Here is a 24,158-nt window from a genome sequence, read left to right on the forward strand (position 1 = left end):
TGCAGATGACGGGGCTGCACTACACGAGCAAACTGCGGCGGCACCACCACGCAAGCCGTGCGGCAGGAAGGTAGCCACGCGTCTCCCGGAGTCTCCCGGCGTTTCCCGCCCCGCGTCTCCCGGAGTCTCCCGGCGTCTCCCGGAGTCTCCCGGCGTCTCCCACCCGGCGTCTCCCCGCGTCTCCCGGCGTCTCCAACCTCCCCCCCCCCCCCGTGTCACGTTAGGCAGCGCGCCGCCCGCCCGCCCGCCCGCCGCCGCCGCCGCGTGTGTTTGTGCGTGCGAACAGAAAGAGACTGGAGCACACCAACCTGTCTGTCCCTTCCCCAACGTCTTCTCCAGTCTGTAAGGCCCTACGTACTGGGCATGCTGCGCTCCTCCGCCCGCATCCTTAGCCGAGGACATCTTTCTCCTTCGCTCCTCCTTCTTGCCCCTTCCTTTAGGCTCTCCTAGGTCCCGTCGGTGGGGGGGGGAGGATAAAAAAATAAAACGAAACACAGACGCACAAGCGAGCGCAAGGATCCCCGGGGCTGAGTCGCAAAAAAGGTTACAACTCTGCCTCGCTTCCTCTCCCCTTCATTTTGCTGCCCGCTTAAGGACAGCAGCCATCCGCAGCGCCGAATCCGGGTCTCCAGCCACAGCCCCCTCGCTCCCTGCCTCGCCGTATCTCATTAAAAAAGAGCTCGGCTGTGGCTCGCTGGCTCCGCTGCCGGCTCTGCATGCTACATACGTGATGACAAGCGAGCGAGAGAGATGGGGAGGGGGTGTAGGGAGGGGGTGGAGGGAAGGGGTGGAGAGGGGGGGAGAGAGCGAGAGCGCCTCCCTGTTCCCTACGTGGTCACTTATGCAGCAATGGGAATTCTTACGGCATAGCGCCACAACGTTCGACCCAATCGTCCGAGGGTGTTTGTTGTTGTTGTTGTTGAGTGTGTCCTCATAGGGCGCAGCCTTTCTTTGCGCGCCTATCTGTTTGCATGCGCGCCTGTACGTGCGCAGTTCTTCTATTTCAATTGTGCTTGTTGATATTCTACGTGCGATGCCGTGCGTAGGTCGTTAGCCGGGTGATTCATTCGCCCGCGTTCGCGAGCGGCGGAGGCAGTAGCCGTGGTGGTAAGTGCGCAGTACTACAACACGGCCTGCTATCATTACACGGGCCCCGTATTCAGCACCACGGAGAGCGCTCTTGATCATCTGCGGCAGCGATGCCCTCTGCAGAGAATCGCGGGCAGCTGCGCGCCTTACGTAACGAGCTTGCCAATTGCTTGCAGCTGTATCGCCTTGGCACCTCTCCCTATTCGCATTTCGTATGAGGCGCACACGCGCACGCAATCAGGTGCGGGCTGTGATGTGTCCGAGAATCCGAAGACGTTTGTCGTTCTAGAATGTATTATTGCGCGCATCCGTCTCTTGAAAGTTAAATGTGCACGTGCTACAAATGTTGTTGGTGCATGAAGACGTGTCCTCTCGTTGCTGCCAACGACCGTTTACATTGAACAAAACAAGGATGGAGGGGTCGCCTTTGACACCGAAGTGCCGCTATGAGTATTCATCGGATGCAAGTTTTGTTTGACACTACAAAAATATTGTTATACATTGCTCAGCAACAAACAAACAAAACATAACCCCTTGTATTGAGTGGTTGCGCAGATACGTGGTGTTTCGAGATAGGGCTTATTTAAGCATTCCGTGTGCAATCTTACAAACCGTTGACCGAATGTTTACAACAACAACAAACAACATACAAGCAAACAATAAGCCACGGCATGTGTGTATGACAGTATCATGAATCGTCACTTGCTGAACCAGTTTGGGTGATCCAAGGGTTTCATTTCAAGTCCCCTCCCCCCATCGCCCACCAACAGCATCGGAGGGGCGAAGAAATATTTTTTTTCAGAGTTCAGTACCCGGACAGCACTCACTGAAGATCAAACCCGAGCCCAATGGTTCTAAACCTGGGGTGCATATACCCCCAAGGGGCCAGCTTTTTTCGAAGGTAAATAATCGAAAAGACAAATTAAGCAAGGGCATGTAAGCTCAACTACTTTGTTTCATCAAACCGATGTATTTACATACCTGTCAACCCATACATTTTACCCGTATTCTTGTAGAAGGAAATTGAGTTTTCAGGTCCATACGGCGTATAGCCGTTTCAATACGGGCAAAAAAGTGTGTGTCTATTTGTTTGTGTTTCTCCCTTGTGATGGGACTTTGTAGGATGAACTTTGATAAGGGGTTGACAGTTATGTATTTATTAACGTACTTTTTTTTTACGATTGAGAACCAAAGGGGTGCAAAGGCTGCAGTAAAGGTTAAGAAGCACTGCCATAGCCGTTCCCAAATAAGAACTGCATGACGATGTCTACGCTCTTGAAAAAAGAACAAATGGACGTGATACATCCTCCATTCCAAACCGAAGAGCAATTGCTTCATCACACCTTAACTTTCCGTGAAGCACACGGATGAGTAAAGCGACTTGTGGGGTCTCAAATTCAAACCCAAAGGGACGCTGCTGCTGCTGCTGCTGCTGCGATCATACACTGTGTGTCCCTGTGTTTAAATCCTTCACACAGATAAAGCTTAAACGCCCACGGCTGACTGATGATTATCAACCTCCACGTGTACGGGCTGTACGCGAAGTCCTGACGGACAACACACGTGTATATTACAATATCTTGTTATCGGCACTGCACTCAAGTGACACGTACTGAGTTAAACTGCAGGCTATTGCTGGTGAAATTACCCGATGTTAAAATACAGATTGAACCCTTTTTTTACATGAAGCAGTCCCCTATAGTTGTCAAAGTGTTAGGAAAACCGGTGTAAACCTCGTTCTTTGAAAACAATTTAATACAGTCTGTAAAACTAAAACACCTTGCCCTGAGTGTCACTTTGCAATATTAATTGACGCCTACAGTCGCCTACACATTAACTACACTTCCCCATATATCGTGAAATACGTTGTATGTATGTTGGACTTCTTTCTCACCGTACGTAGCCAACTGTGTTACTCGGAGGTGCGGCAAGCGTGCACTTTTATAACACGAGTAACACATTCTTGCGGAGGGAGCTGGTAGGAACGTTGGTTTGCTCGGTCAATGGCCAGGATCAACGGCGGCGTGGTGTATTCCGCAAATATGCCCGACTGTGAGGGCGGGCACAAGCCGGCGTGAGTAGGTTAAACGTTGAGTTTTATAAGGGCACCACGGGGTGACCAGCCCCTCCCCACCCAGCCCCACCCCTCCCACCCCCACCCAGCCCCTCCCCACCCTCCCCACCCAGACCCTACCCACCCTCCCCTCCCCACCCAGCCCCTACCTCCCCACCCAGCCCCTCCCTGCACGACGGACACAATAATCCCCTGTGGGCTGGTGTAACCAGGAGGTTCCTACCAGTATAACTACAACGCGCTAGTGCTCATTCAACAACAGGCGCGTACAATTGCCAACATTCTCCACTTAATTCAATTAACTGAAATATTAACTCGCCGTAATGCTGGGTAGCCGCCTACGAGAAGCCCTCGCTGAGCCGCCACTCGTGGGTGCCTACGACGCTTAATTTGTGCTGTTCCAGCGCGCGAGAGATGCCAGCTTACTCGCCCATGATAAAGTCCCCTTTGAGAAATGTAAACAGCGAAATGCATTTTAATTTTTTTGTTCCGTTTGGCGTCTTGTGGGGTGAGTTATGTGCGCCCGTTAGCGCTGCCTCACTTTAAAGTTACAAATGTGTTTTTTTGTATTGTGATTATTATTGACAATTTATGGAATGGAATTGAGTTAAAAGACTCACACTACGACACCACAGGCCATGTAATGGGAAAAAAATAATAATAAGAAGAATTGTTGCTGCTACTGCTTCAGTGATCCTACTAACTTTAAGAAAAATAATGCAAAATCGATTAATAGTTTCCCCAAAAAAATTGTCTCTCTCGAAGAAGGGTTCCTCCTTGAGATAGAATTATTATTGAAACCTCACCGAATGTTAGAGTTGAGCACTCGGTCATACATGAAATAAATCTGTTTCTGTCACCAAGCCGCGTAAATATGAGATAAAAAATTGTATTCCATCAGCCTATTGGGCAAATTCTGTTAGCGCGCACCTGTGAAGGGCGGACCGGCACACGAGGTGGTGGGTGGCCAACACCACCACGCCCGACCGACCGCCTTTGCCTACCAGTGGCGATGTTTACACACCGCACCAGGTACTCATTTGAGGCTGAGCCGAGCTAGGGGAAGGGCCCCAGGACCGGTACAAATATTCGTTACTGGTGTTGGCCGTGAGTGGCAATCGAACTAGGGTCGCATTTGTTTGTAGCGCAGCGCACTAACCACTACACCACCGCTCCCCACACAGCACCGCTCCACGTAGAGAGAGAGCACTTACCAACAAACATCTGGTAAACACGATCTGTTGAGACTCTGTTGATGAGCCCCAGAAGGGAGGACCCGATCCATAGCTTGGGGTGTTTAAACAAATACCGCTAACACATGCCTGGAAGGCCAATAGGCCGACATACTACAATATATTGTACATTACGTGGATATAAAGACAGGTGCTTACATTTGGCATTATAGTAATCATTAGTTCAAGCGCATTGTATGTACAAAATAAACACAGAGGGTGCAGAGGACACGCCTAACTCGGGTTAATGTTGGTAAAACTGGTTATGTTTGTGAATCGATGTTTGTGTAAATTACCACGAAAGTGGTTACAGCCACCAGATAATCCTCATGATCTCTGTCGTGTTCGTTCCACTCGATTGCTTTTCTCATCAGGGCACCGACGGCACGTGGTCGCGTCAGAGGCCGCCCTGTGCCGTGATGCGATTCATGCCAGAAGGCCACGCATCACCCACATAAAGCCAGATTAAGAAAACAATCCGGATTAAAGCATTCTCACACACGCAATTCCACGCACGTATCATGAGCTCTAGAATCAATATTACCTGATTCCTGCAGTCACGAAAGCTTCCAATCAAGATTGCCTGATTAATTGATGCGTCATTATATCCCGACCAAATATCTCTTTGCTTACACACTTCACTGTCCACGTAGATAAGCAAAGGTGAGTGTACTGTGCTCTTTACCTGGCCATTCAGGTCATGGCTCACATCAGCAGCCAAGCGACAGCTGAATCAGTCCTGGGCCACCCATTTTCATTAACTCACACTGATCAGGGTGGTGAAGTATGGTCAATAAACTGCCATGACCAATGTGACATGGGGAGACCCTCATCCAGCAGTGGATTGACAAAAGGAAATGTGTTGTTAGTGCACACAGCCTCTTGAAAACGTGGATATAGGACTAATTTAGCAAACCTTGGATAGTACAATCTTGATTTGAAGCTTTCGTGACTGAAGGAATCCATACACAATCGGTCGGCATCAGGCCTGATGACGACCGCTTGTGTTGCGATCGAAACGTCGTGATTTGTTTAATTTTAATTTATTTCTAACTACGTGACTTTACCGAAAAAACCAAAGAGCTTGGATAGTACATTAGCGGTTGTTGACAATGGGTGACAAGATACACAGGATGCATGTCAATGTGAGCGTAAGGCTTGCGTGTATCTGCGAGGCTCTACCGGGATGTAGGGTGAACTGGCAGCACCTTTCTCGGTCAACCGTGCCCACTTTGAACATCGCCACACCCACAGAATCACTATCCCTTCTAGATTTGAAGTTTTCGTGACTGCAAGGATTCATACTCTTAGTTTTTGTGACTTTACCGAAAAAACTAAGAGTATGAATCCCTATCCCCTCCAGTAGAGCGGCCTTGCTCTTTCTGACATTGGCCCCAGCTACCGCTCGCATGCACCGCCTCATTCCTCTGCCAACCAAACCCCACTATTCGGAAAGCCACTCCTTTTGCCCCATATTAATGAGTCGAGCGGAGGCCAGAAACGTTAGAAAACCGAAACAAAATCCCAGATTTTCACAAATACTTTGGGATGCCGGGGCTTTAACTAAGCAAGTGGGCACAAGTTACGTCAACTTGACTGCAAAATGAAGAGGCGCCACCCTCCCATAAGGTGTTTGGTTACTTCCTCCATGGCCTCGATTCGTGAGATTCGCAACACCAACAAAAAAAGCCACCGGGTCAAAAAAGCGTCCCAACGTCAACATGAACATCCCCAAGTCCCGACCGCTCGTAAAACTTTCCCAAAACAAGACATTCGAATTACACTCATTTAAATAAATAGCGTGCATATTACTTTCACGGTCGCATTAGTTCAGGCCCCCGATTTAATTAATAGGGATGGGCTGGGCCATCTATCACGTTACTAGACCGCCTCGGGAAAGAGAAATAATGCATTAGCTGGAGAGAGGACACATTCCTCTTTGGAAGATCCAATGTACGCATGGCTTCCAACGACAAATAATTCCGCGGTGCATTGGGCATTCCGTATTGGAACTAAACAAATGTATTAATTCTGCCTCAGTGGGTTATGTTATTAATAACGTACATACTCTTGTGGACGGCATATATGTTTTATTGTGCGTACATAATATACAGTGATTTCATTATTAGACATTACGGTATATCCATTACATTTTACTGCTCATCCAGAATTACATAAAGTAACACACATACGGGCGCACATTAAAGAGATGCAGATTCGGACAGTAAAACGAGCTCATGAAGGCTAATGTAGCAAAAAAAAACATCGTGGCATAAACCGGTACAATTTCACAGGCCCTCCTTATCCCAGTCGCGCTCACTTGATTCGCTACATTCACTCACCCCTGCATAAAATGGCACACTCCAAAATACACGTGACCAACGCATGCCTGCTCATTCCTATGGCAAGGAAGAGTGTGGCTTCACAGTCGTGGGATGCACGACTCGAGAGCGTTCTACGTGACGCAGGGGTGATAAGGAGGGGTGGGGGGGGGGAAGCCCCTTATCTCCCCCATACCTACAAATGTCCTCATTCCATTTGGCACATGATCGCGCAACATGTTTGGGTGACCACTTAACTGAATGCAACGCAAACAAGTAAGGCAGCTTTGGTACGTGGTTAAAACGCGTCGTGAATGGCACATAGCATGGGCACAACAGCATGGGTTTCGCGCAAGGAGATGGTCTGCTGGCATGTGCCACCCCCCATCCCACGTTAAATGGAATGATCCAAACGTGCTCCTGCACCAGCACGAGACCTCGTGTGACCTCGAGAGGCGCCGCACTTTTAGAGAATTCCAGTGTTCGTGGCGGGGGATGATAGAATGATGAGTTTGGACCTCCTCCACGCACACCTCACTGGCTTGTGAGATCCCAAGTTTAGACCACAAACATCACACATGGACTCAGTGGAACAAAAGACATCAACTACGTTCAACCGAATGCACCGTTCCATCACAACGCAAACGTCGCCGTGAGCTGGCTTTCAGGCGTGGTGGCTAAAGTCAACCACCACACGGGTTTCTACTTTTGATTCCGATGACGAATCAGCGCACGTAAATCACACATTATGTGTCAGGAAGTGTGTTCCTCGTATTGCCTATGAAATATGGCTAAAGACATTTTGCACAAACTACATCGGTGACTCTCGAAACAAACGACACGATCACGAGAACAGTCACAGAAAGGACAGAATACTGCAAGCAGATACGTTTAGGAGGAACGTTAACACTATTCGAACATCAGCGGATCGCAGCACAATCCCAGAATGCACGCTCACAGATATGCAACTCGGCACATTCAATACCAGTAGCAGCATTACAAGAACGTGACACACACACACGGCAGACACTACTACCAGTAGGAGATCCTGGCACCAAGGCAACCTATTATATAGAGCTGCTGCCAGTAAGTTGACTCACTCTTAGCAATATCACATGCTATTTGCGGGGATTGTACAAGAGATATCTTTTTGCATGAGCAGTAAGCCTGGAATCGGGCAAATTATTTTTACTGGCAGCAGCTGTTTGCAGGCTCACACCGTTCTAATATTGTCTACTGGATCTACACACACACACAATGAACAGTCGGACACACACCGTATATATTGCCATACATCTGTGACCCATTAGTAAAGTATACAAGTGCGTGGGTTAAACGATGATGTAACGAGAGAACATTTAGTACAATCCCAAATGACCCTGTTTAATGCCTCTCCATTAAGCATTGTAATATTACCTTGCCTTTTTGTGGGATGGCCTTATCTGTACAGGTATCGTCACGATATCCAAATGTTTTGCATCTGCACACTTTGCTCCTGCTATGAGGACACGTGTTCCCCCACTTTGGCAATGATACGTGGGGAACCTTCATTTGAAATGACCCAAGTAAAGATTTCAATTATTTATAAATGTCTTATAAATGTGTAACAACTATTTTTACAGCCGTGACCCACTTCTATTACTTATTCATTCGCTATTCACGTGTAATTATCGACTGCTTTTCTTTCAATCTGTCACACCTGTTACACTCTGCGTGAATAGACAATGAGACTTAACACCCTGGTTGAAGTAGAGTTGTGAACTCCACAAGAAAGCAAAGGACACCGTGATTGAACAACCCGTGTTCTCAATTAAGTAATATGGAATAAATAACCCAATAAATGAGCACAAACCTGTCTAACATAAATATAGGAATGGATGAGCAACGTATGACTTTTTTTTGGTATAGCACTTTTCACATAATTCCGTGGAATAAAACAAATGACAATTGCAAGAACATTATAAGACACTCTCCATGATGGGATAAATGCGGGTCTATTCTGAAGCATAACTTGGGTTGGCATTAATGACACGTGTGCCATCGCCACAGGCTACAATTCCCCAGTCGATAATTTGATGCATTCATTGGCCAGCTTCTTCTGCAATGTCGCAAAAAAATGGACATCCGTGATTATCAGAGAGAGAGAGAGAGTAATGCTTATATAACTAAACGGCGAAAATGGATTCCTGCGTTAGGAAGAGTGGCGTGGCTGTCAAGTGTGCAGGCGGTGCAACTGCGTCGGGGTCCCACTGGATGGGATGAAAGGCCAGGTGTCAGGCCATGAAGAGACGGGGGACGTTGGACCAGGAGGCCCCATTTCATTTCTTGCGCAGGGGCCCGTGCGAACCGCGCTACACCACACAGGACTCCGAGGTAGCTAGCGTGCGCCCTCCGCGTGAGAAATCGCCACGTGGGGCACGGCTAGACGTGCGATTCGTGCAGGTCCAGGTCAGTCTCTTCGGCTTCCACCATCAGCTCCCGGCAAGGTGGCGGTGGCGCCAGGAAAGAGGAGCTCGCAGGAGGGGGGCCGCCGCCCTTCTCCGGCGTGGTCGGGGTGGCGAGCAGGGACGGCGGGAGGAGGCACGTCGTCTCGACCGGGCCTCCGCGGCCATCCTCATCGTCGCCGCCGCCACCGGCCCCGAGGCTCCCTCTGGAGTCGAAGAGCCCCCGGTGACGCGCCAGCCCATAGGCCAGCAAGCCCCGGTTAAACTCCTCCTCCATCTCGGCCGCCAGATCCATCTGCTAGGACGAGCAGAGGTTACTACCCTGACTGGGGAGAACTGGCAAGTGAGAGAGTGTTGCCCATGTCGTCGTGTGTTTAGTATTATTTTGGCCCGGGTCTGGTTTATACGATAGGAAACAACGCGGGTTTAATGTAGCGTCTATATGCGACCACATCTCAAGAGAGTGTACGGAAACAATGGGCGTATTTGTTTTGTAGACCACGGTCAGCAGAGGAGAATGAGCGACCTCCCACAATATGTCAAGTTTAAAGCGGGCATGACAAACACAACCAAGTCACTGCATCATTAAATCGTGGCATTAAAACTGCAGAACTTGGACCACATTTGGCAGTGCAAATGTGATTTTTTTTCTATCTCCAAATACGAAAATAATCTCGTTTGTAAGTTACTCGACGTAGTTTCAACGGGCTCACGATTGTTGAAAATAACTCGCTCACAGAATGCAAAAGCTTGCGCCGCGCCGAATGTCACATCCCTGCCGCAATCCACGCACACTCATTTAATAAACTAAACTTTAAACTATAAATTATTTTATCAGGCAAGGGCCCACTGAGCTATGTAGCTCTTTTTCAGAAGCGACCTGGCCACAAATGATAACTCAACAAAGTGTCTTATCATGTGGAAATTGATAGCAGCCGAATACCCTAAACGCGTGTTTCAAAATGCGGAGGGTACAACCGGAGGACCCGGGTAAAATCCACGAGAGAGAGAGACGTGCAAACTCGAAATATACAGCCGTTGGCGGTCGGCATCGAATCCAGGGCCTTCCGAATACCAAGCGAGGTAGTTAACATCTCGCCACCGTGCGCCGCCGCCGCCACCGCCACCACGACGGGACTGAGCGAACAACAAAAACCCCTCGTGCGGTACCTGCTCCGAGAGCTCGTCGTGCTCCAGCGTGGAGAGGTCGGTGACGGTGACGGTGACCTCGGCCAGGCTGGAGCTCCTGCCGCCGCCCTGCGGTGGCGCCCGGCGTGGCACCTCGCCGGGCGGGTACGGTGGCTTGGGGGCTGCCTCGGCTGCGGCCGCCGTCGCTTCCTCGCCCGGCGGTAGGGCCGGTGGTGGTGCGGCGGCGGCGTCGTCCCCTCCACCGTCTCCTGGGGCCGCGGCCGAAGCTCCCGCCTCCTCTGTAAACGTCACAGACCGCTTCTGCTCTGCTGGCACAGAGAAAGCACAATAGTTCTGATGCCTAAAGGGCAACGGTAAATGTGCAGCCCCGCATTTGCCTGCTTGCGCCGCTGCTGCTGCTGGCGATAAGGGCCTCTGCCAGGGCGAGCTCGAGAGAGAGGGTAAAGGGTATTTGGCCTACTCTTCCATGCTGCCCAGACATGTTGGAAGAGGTGGGAGTACTGATACTTCTTACGCCACCGTACGCGGCCTGCCGATCGACTGCAATGTGCCCATTTATACTGCTGTATGGGCAGAGGTGGCAGAGATTAAATAAACTCGTTCATTGTTTCAACCGTAACGCAGGCAACCTCTAAATTTAAATATTCTTAGGTTTTTTCGGTAAAGTCACGTAGGTAAAAAATTAATATTAATAAAAGTAAAATTTAAATAGAATAAACATCACGACGTTTCGGAGGCAACACAAGCTTCCGTCTTCAGGTGGAACCGTCACAGCACGATAGCTGTAGCCACTTGATACAGCTATCGTGCTGTGACGGTTCCACCTGAAGACGGAAGGAAGCTTGTGTTGCCTCCGAAACGTCGTGATTTTTATTTTATTTTTATTTAACTTTTATTAATTAAATTTTTTTACCTACGTGACTTTACCGAAAAAACCTAAGAATATGAATCCTTGCAGTCACGAAAGCTTCAAATCTAGAATCAAAATTTAAAGTCCAGCGTGCGAACCATTGCACAGGCGGCAGCATCCTCTAGTGCCTAAACGGTGATTAAACTCCACAATGCTTCGTTTAAGACGCTTCAGAGCACGTGAGACTGTGCAGGGATGCCGCTGCACGATACCCACCATGCCTCGTTTTCTGGAGATGCAGTGTTTACTGTTTCATGACTGCTAGCTTGAGATCAACAGCACCGAGTTAAAACTCCGGAGCCATTTCCACTTTGCTCACAATACAGACATATATCCGCTTCAAGTTCTCGTGAGTGCAGATGGAACTGTTGGCACGTTCAGTCTCAGACGACTGTGTCATTGCACGCAGCATTAAGATGGAGCTTAGCACAGCACGCTATGAAGACTACGCCAAGTGATTAAGTGCGGATATCCCTACTCTTCCATCTCGTGTTGAAGATGAAGACCCTCCATCTGCGGTGTCATGAGGCATATGCCCGTTATTCAGTGGTGGTGGTGGTGGTGGTGCTAGCCCACTGGGGGCTCACGGGAGAAATAATTTTAGGGAAGCCCTCCTTTCAATTTAGAATATGTTAGAAGGATGGCAGATGAGATTCGAGATTAAAATGGCTTTTTCATGTTAATTAATTGTTTTTGTTTATTAGCTTTGGAATTTGGCCTGGTATTTGATGCACCCTTGTGTTCTTTTTCATGAATCCAGGGCCTCTTGAGGTTTTGGGGCCACAAGATTTTACAGCTTAGTTCACATTTGCATAGTGCCTATATCAATGGTGCCATGAGGCACACATCAGCAGCGAGGAAGACCTCAACCATTCCCTATAAACTAAACGATACAAATATTTTTTATTTTACCAGGTAAGGCCCACTGAGCTATGCAGCTCTTTTTCAGAAGCGACCTGGCCACAAATGATAGCCCAACCAAGTGGCTTATCACGTGGAAATGTATAGCAGCCGAATACTCTGAGCGCGTGACGTTGATTCTAAATGTGGAGGGAAAAACCAGAGGACCCCAATAAAAATCCACGTGACCACGTGGAGATGGACATTCAACCTCCAAATATACGGCCACCAGGGGTGGGGATCGAACCCACGAGCCTGCTGCATTACCAGGCGAGGTAGTTATCATCACGCCACCGCAGAGCCCCTCTTTCATTGTAGAGCCGAGGGCGGCCCCGGTGAGCGTGTGGCTGCGTACCCAGAGGCCGGGACTTTGGCTGGATGCTGCGGCGCGTGGTGGAGAGGCGTGCCGCGTGCCGGGGCCGTGGGTCGTGCTGCGTCTTCTCCCGCGACAGGAGAAGGCGACGCGGCTTTAGAGCCCCCGCGTCCGCCAGCGCGCGAGCCCCACGTGGTGCGCGAGCGCGTGGGAGAAGACGAGAATTACACTCGAGAACGAGCTGGCCCACACACACGCCTGAACTGCGGTGGTTTAAAGCCGTTGAACTTCCACCGGCCTTTCGTCAAAATCAGCCGGAATGCACCCAATCTTGTGCCATCTAGGAAGCTAAGCAAGTGTTGAGCCTGGATAGTGCTTGGATGGGCACACCAGGCTGCAGGGTCACAGGGCTGCATTGCGCTGTACTTTTGTGCAGTCCTCGGTTCTCAACAACGCACGTTAAGTTTGTCTGCAATATTGATGTTTGCACCGTCGTTTAGGTGGAGTGTTTTTTTACCAATAACACCTGGCAACCCAGCAGTATTTATTTAAGAAGCCTGACTCTGTTCATCCGATGGGGACCCATAAGGTCTAAACCGGACCACAGTTTTCTTGCTTAAACAAACACTGATGTATAATACTCATGTGGAAAACCAATCCCAGCTGAGAAAAAAAAATATGAAATGCGAAAACACAAACACGGTTGTGCTCCATCTGTCGTGCGGTTATAAACCGCCAAGGTGGAATCCCAACTGCAGGCTTCAGAGGAGTGCGAATAATGTGGGTACCACTCGTACCCTTGGAGAACACTCGCAGCGAACAACAAGAGATTCACCGTTTGTCGTGAATGAGCAGCAGTTGCATTTTCGGAAATTATTTTATTTTCCGTTGGTGGAACGCTTTGCATTAGCGGAGTTTGACTTTGATGGCCTCGACGCTTGGGAAGAGTCCCTCTACGCGTCGTACGTATGTATGTACGTATGTTAAACTTCTATTAGTTCAAGTTTAAGTTCATTTATTAGGTATAGCCCTGTGAGCCATTCGGCTCTTGAATCTGGAGCAACCGCAACAAACAAAAAACATGAACAAAAAACATCTTAAAGTGAATATGTGACTAAGTGCAAACAGAAAATCCAAGAAAAGACAGCAAAATATTGCACCAAAAAAAAAATCACTGTACACTAACGCTGTGTGCAAAAATCCCAGTGGGATGCAAGTCAAACAACCAACAACAACCACAAGACAACTTAGCTTAAGGCCATACCATATTACGCGTACGTAGCCAACCATGCTAATCGGAGGTGCCGGTGAAGGACAAAAAACTAAACACAAAAAGCAGTTATGAAAAATGAATCTAGATTTAAAAGTGCATAACTCCAGTGGCTTCCCAATATTGGAAGGAAAGAGCCCCTACCTGCTTGAGGCCTCTTTTGCGTCCCAGCGGCTGCTGCGTCAGCAGGTTCTGTCTCCCCGGCTCGCTCTGCACGCTCGCCACCCTAAGGCACAATCGTGCTCCATGTCAATGCCCTCCTTGCGAGAACAACTCCCGTGGGGCTCCGGCAGAGTTTGTTCTCGCGCTCCAGGGCGTACAAACAAACCGTGGGCTGCCGCCGGTCGTTTGTACATCTACTCGATTGTTGCAACAGCAACAAAATAAAAATCGACTGAATAAATGCGCACAGTGACAAGATGGAGTCATGAACAAAACGGGGAGAGAGAATGCCTGCGTGGATTTTCTGTTTCATAGGAGGGGTTTTTTTTTGGTGAAGTTTAGAGACAAAAGGGGCCGTCCATAAATGACGTCACGCGATTTTGGACGATTTTTGACCCCCCCCCCCTCGTCACGTCACAAAGCTCTGCCCCCCCCCCCCAAAATAAAACATGCTTCAAATCGCTGTAAACTATTGTCATTGTAGTGCGTATTTATTGTGGTGCTGTACTCTGATGTTGTAGGAGAAAACATTTATTAAAAAGTCAATTTAATTAAGTAGAACGTGTTGTCTATATTTAAAGTTGCGCATTTTGATGTGACGTCACATTTCTCACCCCCCCCCCCCTCCTCGTCACACATCGTCACAAATGTCTGACCCCCCCCCCCCCCCTAGGTGCGTGACATCATTTATGGACGGCCCCAAAGCGCTACTCTTGCAGGGACAAATTGTATAAATAATCGCATAAGCAAGTTGTCTGGCAGCTAAGGACTGTGAAAGGCATGAGGAATCCAATGGGGGGGGGGGGGGGCGGGGGCAGTAAAGTTTCATAGCATTACTTCTGCATAATGAGTGTGGCTGGCTCCACATCCCACAAGAATGCACATTCCATTTCTCTGCAAAACTGATAAGAAGCAGGAACGTTCCCTGGAAATTTGAAAAAAAAAATATTGCACGCGGTCAAAATCCTACAATCCATTTAATTATTGCAATAACCGTGACTTGGGGACTCGGCAGAATTGCGATAAAAACATGTTGATTTTGTTAAAGCTTAATTTAACGGCTTTTTAAATCCTGTGTTCTGGTTAATGAACTGTGGGGGAAAATGCTAACATCAACAGATACATATGGCGTGTTCCCAAGAGTCTGTGCGCAGCAGAAAAACGAGTTAATAAAACAAAACTCTGAAGAAAAGATGTCTACCGATGAGAAGCGATAGATGACCTGCGGCAGATCGGAAAGTCACAAGGTCAAGACAGTTGTATGTATCGCCGTCACAAGTCCACCTATTGCAGCAATGCTCCTCTGGCTTGTGCACTCTGCATCAGCGCACACATTACGCGATTCCCATCGAACAGAAACAACGTGTTCGCGTGGTGCCGAACCATTAAAGACAAGCACAGCACAATGGACATACAGTTGATGAATATTACCACCAATTATTGTTTTTTTGACACGATCAACACACACAAGAACAGATGCTATCCTTAAACAAGCTTCAGCAAATCGGTGGAAGAAACTCGAAGCTGGAAGAATTTCCGGCTTTTCCCCCCCCGCACACAAAAGTGGCACCCACACGAGCCGCAAATTGAATGCGCCTGACTGCACGTGACGTAGCCGTGAGGTGTAAAACTCCACGAACGCTACTTCAAAACATGGGCAAGGGCAATTATCCCTTCACATGACTGTCACATCACATTGGATCACGGGAGCCTTTATATATATATATATAACCCTACCGACGAAATACGGGCAACGGATAAATATTTGAAATTGCACGGCGCCCTGTGACAGTGCAGTCGGGAGCATCTGGGGCCCGCGGCTACGATATCCCCAAATAAAACATTAAAGAGGGAGTCACAAATGGAGAGGACAGGACCCACGAATAACAGCGACCACACGCACACAACTGGGATGAAGGTTGGCATGGGGACTGTACCTAGAGAGGTTAGCCGCCAAGCTCTGGATGTCCTCCAGGACATTAGGTTCACTGCAGGGGGAGGGGGGTGGGTAGGGGGTGCGGGGGCAGGGGTGGATCACGGAGGTGAGGACGGGGCAAGGGGGTAAGTGGGAGGAGGCAGGTGGGTGCAGGGTTAAAGTGCGAGGTGAAATTCAAGCAGGGGCCAAGGCCACAAAAAGAAGTGAGAAGGAAAAAGTTGATCGGTCTGCAGCGCCATTAATTCCCCTCGTCGAAAAAATGCGCAACAGCGAGAGTCGTTTTGGGTGCGAGAAGCAGTTTACCTTTCGGTGAAAATTTGGGGTGGAATGATTGACCCAGCCACCATTCCACCCGGAGATTGGATGCATCATCGCGATTCAGGGTTGCGGTGTGATTAAAGAATCGATTCTTTTTTTTCATAGAACATAAACTTATGAATAAAACAAAAATAGATTCTTACACATGCAATTTGACGCGTGTGCCGTAACGGTGAGGATCAATATTATTTTTAGGTTTTTTCCGTAAAGTCACATAGGTAAAAAATTAAAATTTATAAAAGTAAAAAAAAATGAATCCTTGTAGTCACGAAAGCTTCAAATCTAGGATCAATATTAATCGACAAATATGTCCACCCCGAGTGTAAACGTACACTAGAGGGCTCACCCAAGGAAGTTATTGCTTCAGCTATCTTAAAAATTATTGGTCAATCCGGCTGGGCATTAATAAAGCCAATCACCTCGGTTAAAAAAGTGGCATGCCCCATTCTGGCAAAGGAAGTTGGCAATGAGCGCGTACAACTCTCACGAGCCGCCGCAGCGGCAAAGGGGCGTGCTTGATATTCGCGGACACTTTGATTTTTTGCTGCCTTTTCAAGAAAGAAAATAAATATATATATACCTTTTAAACATTTCACGGTGGGATCTGCCTTCGGGGGCAGTGCAGAGTGTACAGGCAAATGTAGCGATGGGAAAGATGGGTGGTGGGCCCCGCGTGGTAGCCCCGGATGCATTCAGCTGCTGCGGAGTAAGAAACGTCGTTTTTTTCGTTCTCTTGTGACACCGTCACTTGACGTGTATGATTTTCTGGTTGCATTGGCCTTCGAGCTCATTAGGCGAGTGAGAGGACAAGGCTTTACCACAAAGACTTCAGCTCGCTTCGTTTGAGCCAAAGTTGAATGCGCGTTTTTTAATCTTTTTTGGGTGCTGCAACAAAATCCCGTTTCTCTTTTTTTAGATTTTTGCTCGCACGAGCATTGCGTGAGAAACTTTTGTCACGAGAAGCTGCGCTTAAAAAGATCATTGGAGTCGACGGTTTAGCGCGGGTGTGACAACTCGACTCCCCCTTCCCCACCCCTGAGGCAATCCCACAAATTTCGCTTTTTGTGATCGCTATTCAGTTAAAGTAAAATTGTCAACATTGGGGAGGGAGAATGCAGCAGTCACCGATGGCTGCAGGGGGTCAAGTGATACCATTACGCAAAACATATCCAATGAGAAAAAAAAAACATTTGATTCTTACACATGCAATTTGACGCACTAATCATGAGGTTACTAATCGATGCGAGTCGACGATTCGTCGCACCCCTGTTGTTCGATCACGTGCTTAACCTTTGCAGCTTGAGAGCCGCTGGCCCACCACCTGTCTTCCCCAGAAGGACAGAGTCAAAGGAAAACGCTCCCGAACGAAACCGCTGTGCCCTGTGCAGTCTGGCTCAGCAGGAATGGATCGTGGGGCGGCAGGGCCCCGTGCTACGCAGGAGCAGGTCGCCCCATGGCAAGGGGTCAGTCGATGTTAGCCATGTGTTTAACAAAGACGGAAAAGGCTCACCTGAAACAACAAGCGATAGTATTCGTGGATGCGGAATGTAGCGCCGATGTATTAAACAACGCGGTCGTATTTTTGTAAAACAATTTTTTTAACAACATTGAATAATAATTGAGTATATTTGATATTCGCGCCATTGTTAATGTGCAGGGCTATCACAAAGGTGCTGCGTTTCACAGACGAGTGTAGTCTGTCATGTTGCCATGTGGATTTACCCAATTGCAAGTCATTTATCAAATTTGGACCTTGACGCCAGCACTCATTGGCCAACTCTTCTTGAAATAATGTCACGGGATCTTTACAGTATTAACCAGGGTAGCCGCGGGGCTCGAACAAGCAAACCGGGTTCGATTCCCGGTCAGGTTCATCACCAATGACGATTATCTGAACTGGTCCTGAGCCTTTCCTAGGTCGACTAACGTCTCAAATGTGTACCTGGTGCACTGTGTAAACATCGACACTGGGGAGACAAATGTGGTCGGGCGTGGTGTTGGCCACCCACCACCTTGTGCCGTACCGGCCTTCAAAGGTGCTCGCCAACAGCACAGGCTATATAGGGGGATCTTTGTCTCTTCTTTGTTATACATGGGGACTGGAGTCATGGTGGTTCGCCTTCTATTGCTACCTTTCCAAGACCATTGGAAAGGGGGCTCAATGGCCCAGGATAGCCCAGAAATGGCCAAGGTTAAACAACATGGCAGGTATTTTGTGTTTCAGTTGCTGCATGACTCACATGCTTCTCTGCAGGTGGCTTCTCCCCAATCTCTACCCTCTGTGATCACAAAACACAGTTATGCTTAAGAAGAGACTTAGGTTAGTCTGTTCTAAGTCAAGATCTTTTTTGGATTTTAACAAAATTACACCCTGAAGTTTTAATTTTACATGAGAAACACTGTTGAAGGAATTGCATCCGCGATGTCACGACCGATTCTGAGAATGTCTCAGCGAAATCACGTGTATGGATGTTGAACTTCTTCTTTCGCACCGCACATAGCCAACCGTGCGAATCGCAGCGACTTGGCCGGCCCATCCCCAGAGCCCGCTTGGTATGAGCCCCCCCCCCCACACACACACACATCCGTAGCTGGAGTGCCGATTCGAAACGCACCAGAGGTACGCACGTGTGCACGCGAGTGCGCGAGTACGTGCGATCAAACGAGCAGTGTCACCTCTGGCTGGGCAGCATGCTGCAGATGTGCGTGCTGGTCTGGGGCGCCGACATGCAGGACACGTGGCTGGACAGACGCCTGCGTCCTCGCGCCGTGCCGCTCGCCAAGAACGCCTCGTCTCGCTCGCTCATCACGCTCGGCATGCTCACCGACTGGTCTGCGGGCACAGCGGTGGATTACCGCTGCGCGGGGTTTCGCGGTCGTGCTGTAAAAGCGCTCCGGTGGGTTTTCTTGGTTTGTCCCGTGTGTCGTGTGCGGCATTATGTCTGATGTTTTGCCCGACGTGCCGAGAGCTCGTTCGGCCCTTGAATTAAATTCAGGTCCCGAACTGAATTTGGGTCTTGAAGACAGCTCGCAAGCAGGTGGAGCAAAAAGGTCGCACATCGTGCCAATAATACTCGGTACGATACAGAAACAATAATCAGATCTATACAGGCACGTACGTGGGCACGAGCAACACGTTGGTTCGCGTATGTGCACATGCCTTGAATGCCATAAGAGCTACTGATAAATGCCTTAAAAAGCAAGTACGGTAATTACAAGCTACAGTGGGTGTTATTCACAAGTTTCCAGAGTGCTGCTTAACGTTGGTGAAATCATCTATGTTACAACAGCTAATATAACAACAGAGGCATAACCATGGCATGCATTCATTATTAAAAGTAAAACCAAAATGTTTTTTTTCGAGAAGTCAGTCAGAGGAACCCCCTCAAATACGTAGATGTTTTTTTCATATAATCTATTCACGGCAGTGGACATGATGAGGTTCCACCAGCTGCTACTGCCTTCTTGAATGCCCAGCTCCTGCTTAACCCATCGTCTCCGCAGCAGTCGTCATCATGTCCCACCACCTGTGTAGGCCACACTGAATAAGATGACGTACCGAGGAGAGGATTTTCACGAAGCAAACGTTTTAAAGCATTTGGCACCGTGGCTCAAATGCCAACGAATCACAGCAGCCCACCCCTGTGGACACGTGATTCACGCGAGGGTTAAATGGACCTCAGCCAAATATGTGAATCTTCCCAAGTATTTCTCTCACGTACAGAATGAGAAAGAACCGTTGACTAGAGATGCAACTGCACCGTGGTCCCTGCGCCGGAGGCGTCCATAGGCCATGCTACAAAGAGGATTTGGGGACATCTGTGACAAAGAGCTTCGCAGCTCATCAGATTTCTCCAGGGTAAATAAACATTCTGAAAGATGCTGAATTGGACAGGAGGCCCCATTACATTCCTTGCGCAAGGCCCCACACCAACGACGCTACCCCACTGCACGCAAGAGAGCCGCTGCTGCTGCTGTGCTGCAGGCTCTGACGCGGCAGCTAGAGGAGGTGGTGGTGGGGGCATTGGTGGTGGTGGAGGCGGCGGTGGCGGTCCACCTGCCCTTACGAAACAGCGCCCGTGCCAACCGCGCCACGCCGCCGCTATCGAGGCACGATCGCGGGACAGGCAGCTCACTCTCGGCGTCCTCCTCGTCGGTGCGGTTGATGGTGTCCTGCGAGGCCTGGTGGGACGGCTGGCTCTCCTGCTCCCACACGGTGCCCGTGCCCGTGTTGGAGCGCGACATGGTGGCCAGGCTCATGCGGTACGCCGACGTGTTGGTGCCCAGCGTGCTGATCGAGGTCTTGCCCTGGTAGGCTGCACACAACACGCGGGAATCGTGAGGGTAAGGCGATTATAAAGCAGTATAAGAAAGACAAAGATCCCCCATATAGCCTTAACAGACTGTTGGGGCAAGTGCTGTTAGCGAGCGCCTATGCAGGGCAGCATAGCACACGAGGGGGTGGGTGGCCAACGCCACGCCCGGCCGCCTTTGTCTCCCAAGTGGTGATGTTTACACACCGTACCAAGTACTCATTTGAGGCTGAGTCGACCTAGGGGAGGCCCAGGACCGGTTCAGATAATCGTCACTGTCAATAACACTGGTCAAAATAAAAACATTTTTTTCTGGCCTGGACTTTTGCAGCTGTTTTAGACTAATTTCAGGGTGCTGATTCCAAATCTGATCTCAGATTTGCTCTCTCACATCTAATTTTTATGCTATCGGCATACCCCATTTTCATTGATTTTGCCCGAAATTAACTCTGTCACTTATGATTGCAAGTTGTTACGAGTCAGTGACTGCTTTAGTGTTAAAATATGGTGCTATATTTTTAGGATAGTGTGTTTATAATATAATTGTATGTAGATATCCACATTTATTTAATATTTTTCTTCTGCAGTTTTGATTGAAAATGCAATATTTGATATCTCAAAAACCTGATGTGATAGACAAAAACTGATGCCAGATTTAGAATCAGCACCCCAAAATTACCTTAAAACCGTTGGAATACCTTATGCCAGAAAAAGTGTATTGACCAGTGTAATCAATTATAATAATCATCGGTATTAGTGTCATCAGCATTATCCTCAACGATGTCATCAGCATTGTCATCATCAAAAATGTAATGATCTTAACTGTCGATTTTCATTAATTGTCATCGATAATCAACCAAACGCATCGCTAGCATCATCTTAAGCAGCATCAGCCCATCACCAGCCACTGTCTATCCACTGCTAGATGAAGGCCTTCCCACACTGTTGCTACTAATAAAAGACCAAAGAGCAAACTGCAATTTATAAATCAATAACTAGAATATCTATTTTTTACACAACATGTGAAACACAAACCATTACGTTTATTTGGAGGGAATACAAGCTTCAGCAACGTCAACATGTCCTTTGCCGTCACCGCACAATGAAACCATGGGGCTTTGACCAATGCGGTCGTTTGCGTGGGTGGGGGGGGATGAAACACGGGGAGGTGAGGCCCGCGACGAGGGGACAGGGTGACTCCGCAGATGCCAGCGCAGCTGCTGATCTGGCGGTGGCCACCTGGCGTGCTCTCGGGGTCGCCACCTGTCGTCATATTCCCAGGATCACACGCTAGTTGAGACGGCCATCCTGGGAAATCTGGAAGTCTTCCCGGTACATAAAACAAAACCCACAGTTTTTGTTTTTTACGGTCAGCTGCATGATAACGAAACACTCAAGGCAATGCATTTGCATGCAGTTCCCATCTTCCCTGCATTGTGACAAGACAATTCTTCTTCCCATGATATGCTATGTCCCGGTTTGGACCCTGGGGCCTGCAAACCGCACCAGTGCCGCTGTGCACGGCCTCCTTGAGGATCTTGAGCTCGTTGTTGAACTCGGCGACGAGCGAGCTTTTGGAGAGGGGCCGCGGGATGAAGCGACGCTCCAGCTGCTCGGAGATTCGTCTCTGCGCCGCCTCCTCCTCCGCCGTCTCGGGATGGACGTGCAGCAGCTGCATGCCACCGAAAAAGCATCGCGAAGACGACAACTCTTGCGATTTAAACGAAACAGTTTTCATTTGACCAGGTAAGGCCCACGAAGCGAGCCTAGCCACAAACGATAGCTCAACGAGGTGGCTTATCATCACGTGGAAATGTATAGCAGCCGAATACTCACAACGCAAGGTTGACGCTAAATGTGGGGGGGGGAAATCGGAGAACCCGGAGAAAATTCCCCGCGACCACAGTGAAAGAGACATGCAAACTCCAAATATACAGCAGGCATCGGGGTCGGGATCGAACCCACGAGCTCCTGTATACCAGGCGAGGTAGTTAAACAAGTGCCCTCGCACGGAGGTGGCTTGGTGGTTGTGGAGGATAGAGTGTGGAGCTGGCATCCACGGAGAGAGCCTCGTATATTATACAGATTTTTATAGCGCCTTATTCCACAGTGCTTTACAGCAATTATAAAATTGAATATGAGATGATATTAGTTGAAATAAAGAGGGGGGGGGGGGGGGGGAGTTATTAAAAGTGGTGGTGGAGTTATGGTTACAGGAGAACAAAACCAGGCTCTAACTTCAAGATATCTCAGAAGTATTTCTTTATAGATTTTAAGCTTTCGTGACTGCAAGGATTCATATTCTTAGGTTTTTTTCGGTAAAGTCACGTAGGTAAAAAATAAAAATTAATAAAAGTAAAATAAAAAATAAAATAAAAATCAAGACGTTTCGGAGGCAACACAAGCTTCCGTCTTCAGGTGGAAAAAACCTAAGAATATGTTGAACTTACTTCGCACCGTACGTAGCCAACCCTGCTAACGAAGGTGCGGGGGAAGAACAACAAACTAACCAACGATGATTGCTCTCACTTGGCCAGACACGCTTTGCTCACCTTGCACTGGATGAACGGACGCAGCAGCACGAAGAGCGGTATGCGCGTGCGCACGATGAAGTCCATGAAGTCCCACAGGGCCACAACGCCCACCTTGCGGAAGGCCATCTCCATCACCTGCAGGCTCAGCTTGTACCAGTAGGGCCCCAGCTGACGCTCGAAGCACACCAGCAGCACCTTCAGAGCTGCAACGCAACGACGCGCTTTCTTGTTTCGCCGAAACGTGACGACGGCGAGGAAGATGAGCGCAGCGCGAGCCAATGGGCGTATATAAACCTTGCAGGGCTATGGAAGGAGCCAGTGGCCAAATGAAGCAGCACGTGCGACAGGAAGACCACCACAGAGATGGAACGATGAAATCAGCTCGGCTATGGATTGTCGCAACGCAAAGGCTGAGAGAGGTGGCAGCGTCTTGGGGGAGGTCTTCATCTAGCAGTAGATGATGATGATGATGTTGATGAAAGTATATCGACATGACTATGTCTCAGGACACCGTACAAAAAGCAACACGTAGGCATGAATAGATCAATGAGAATAAGTAAAGGGAACGTAGGAAAGAGGAGGGTGCTGTCCCGAAAAATACAGTTGGATGGATGGAAATGGGCAGTCGTAGGTAGAGAAGAAGAGGCAGGTCTTAAGGCTCGACTTGAAAAAAGATAGATGGAGTCAGCTAAGCAGATAGCCAGAGTTCCAGCAGCAGAGAAGGAGCAACCACCCATAGAACTGTAGTTAAACCAGGGTTTTTGACAAGAGGCTTTGTTAATTCGAGGAGGTGCATGTGGGGGTAGGAGAGTGAGAAGAATCAGAAGAGGTAGGCGGGAGTAAATCTATTGAGGATACCGAAGATGTCGATGATCATATAGTTGATTGATGTGAGATGGGATTTGGGGAGCCAGTGGACGGAATCTGAGAACTGGCGTTTCTGGTTTGGCTGCACGCTCCAGAGACGGAGCCAATGACGATGGCTTAGCAAGCCATCAGCGCTCGAAGATGAGCAAGTGGACGCATCCCAATGCTAAACGAGCAGAGCATGCTGCTCTTTATAGGCTCCTATTAAGTACTCGAGAGAGGAACCTGAATCAAATTTGGATTTCGATATCATCTAAATGCACGAGCGTCCTAACGCGGGACGACTACTGAAAACAAGTTTTATAAGTGAAATCAAGCGAGCAAAA

General features: G+C 48.7%; 2 protein-coding genes across 3 annotated transcripts in view; both read right to left on the minus strand.

Annotated features, from left to right (window-relative positions):
- The window catches only part of LOC144720328 (serine/threonine-protein kinase BRSK2-like), a 202,073-nt gene extending 197,489 nt beyond the window's left edge, over window positions 1–4,584 (minus strand). For both annotated transcript variants that reach the window (XM_078597014.1, XM_078597013.1), the window contains exons 1-2: window positions 4,378–4,584; window positions 309–446 (exon numbers count right to left, since the gene is read on the minus strand). In XM_078597014.1, the coding sequence (XP_078453140.1) occupies window positions 309–446; window positions 4,378–4,387 (148 nt within the window). In that variant the 5' untranslated portion in view covers window positions 4,388–4,584. The remainder of the gene's footprint in view (window positions 1–308; window positions 447–4,377) is intronic.
- Window positions 4,585–6,476: 1,892 nt separating this feature from the next.
- UNC80 (unc-80 subunit of NALCN channel complex) overlaps window positions 6,477–24,158 on the minus strand; it is a 118,780-nt gene continuing 101,098 nt past the window's right edge. The window contains exons 58-66 of the mRNA XM_078597260.1: window positions 22,984–23,168; window positions 21,938–22,103; window positions 20,255–20,434; window positions 18,795–18,951; window positions 15,802–15,852; window positions 13,847–13,928; window positions 12,475–12,586; window positions 10,331–10,617; window positions 6,477–9,455 (exon numbers count right to left, since the gene is read on the minus strand). Coding sequence (XP_078453386.1) covers window positions 9,138–9,455; window positions 10,331–10,617; window positions 12,475–12,586; window positions 13,847–13,928; window positions 15,802–15,852; window positions 18,795–18,951; window positions 20,255–20,434; window positions 21,938–22,103; window positions 22,984–23,168 — 1,538 coding nt within the window. The 3' untranslated portion in view covers window positions 6,477–9,137. The remainder of the gene's footprint in view (window positions 9,456–10,330; window positions 10,618–12,474; window positions 12,587–13,846; window positions 13,929–15,801; window positions 15,853–18,794; window positions 18,952–20,254; window positions 20,435–21,937; window positions 22,104–22,983; window positions 23,169–24,158) is intronic.

The sequence above is a fragment of the Lampetra planeri genome, chromosome 8 (genome assembly GCF_965212315.1).
Source record: "Lampetra planeri chromosome 8, kcLamPlan1.2.h2, whole genome shotgun sequence".
Taxonomy (NCBI): Eukaryota; Metazoa; Chordata; class Hyperoartia; order Petromyzontiformes; family Petromyzontidae; genus Lampetra; species Lampetra planeri.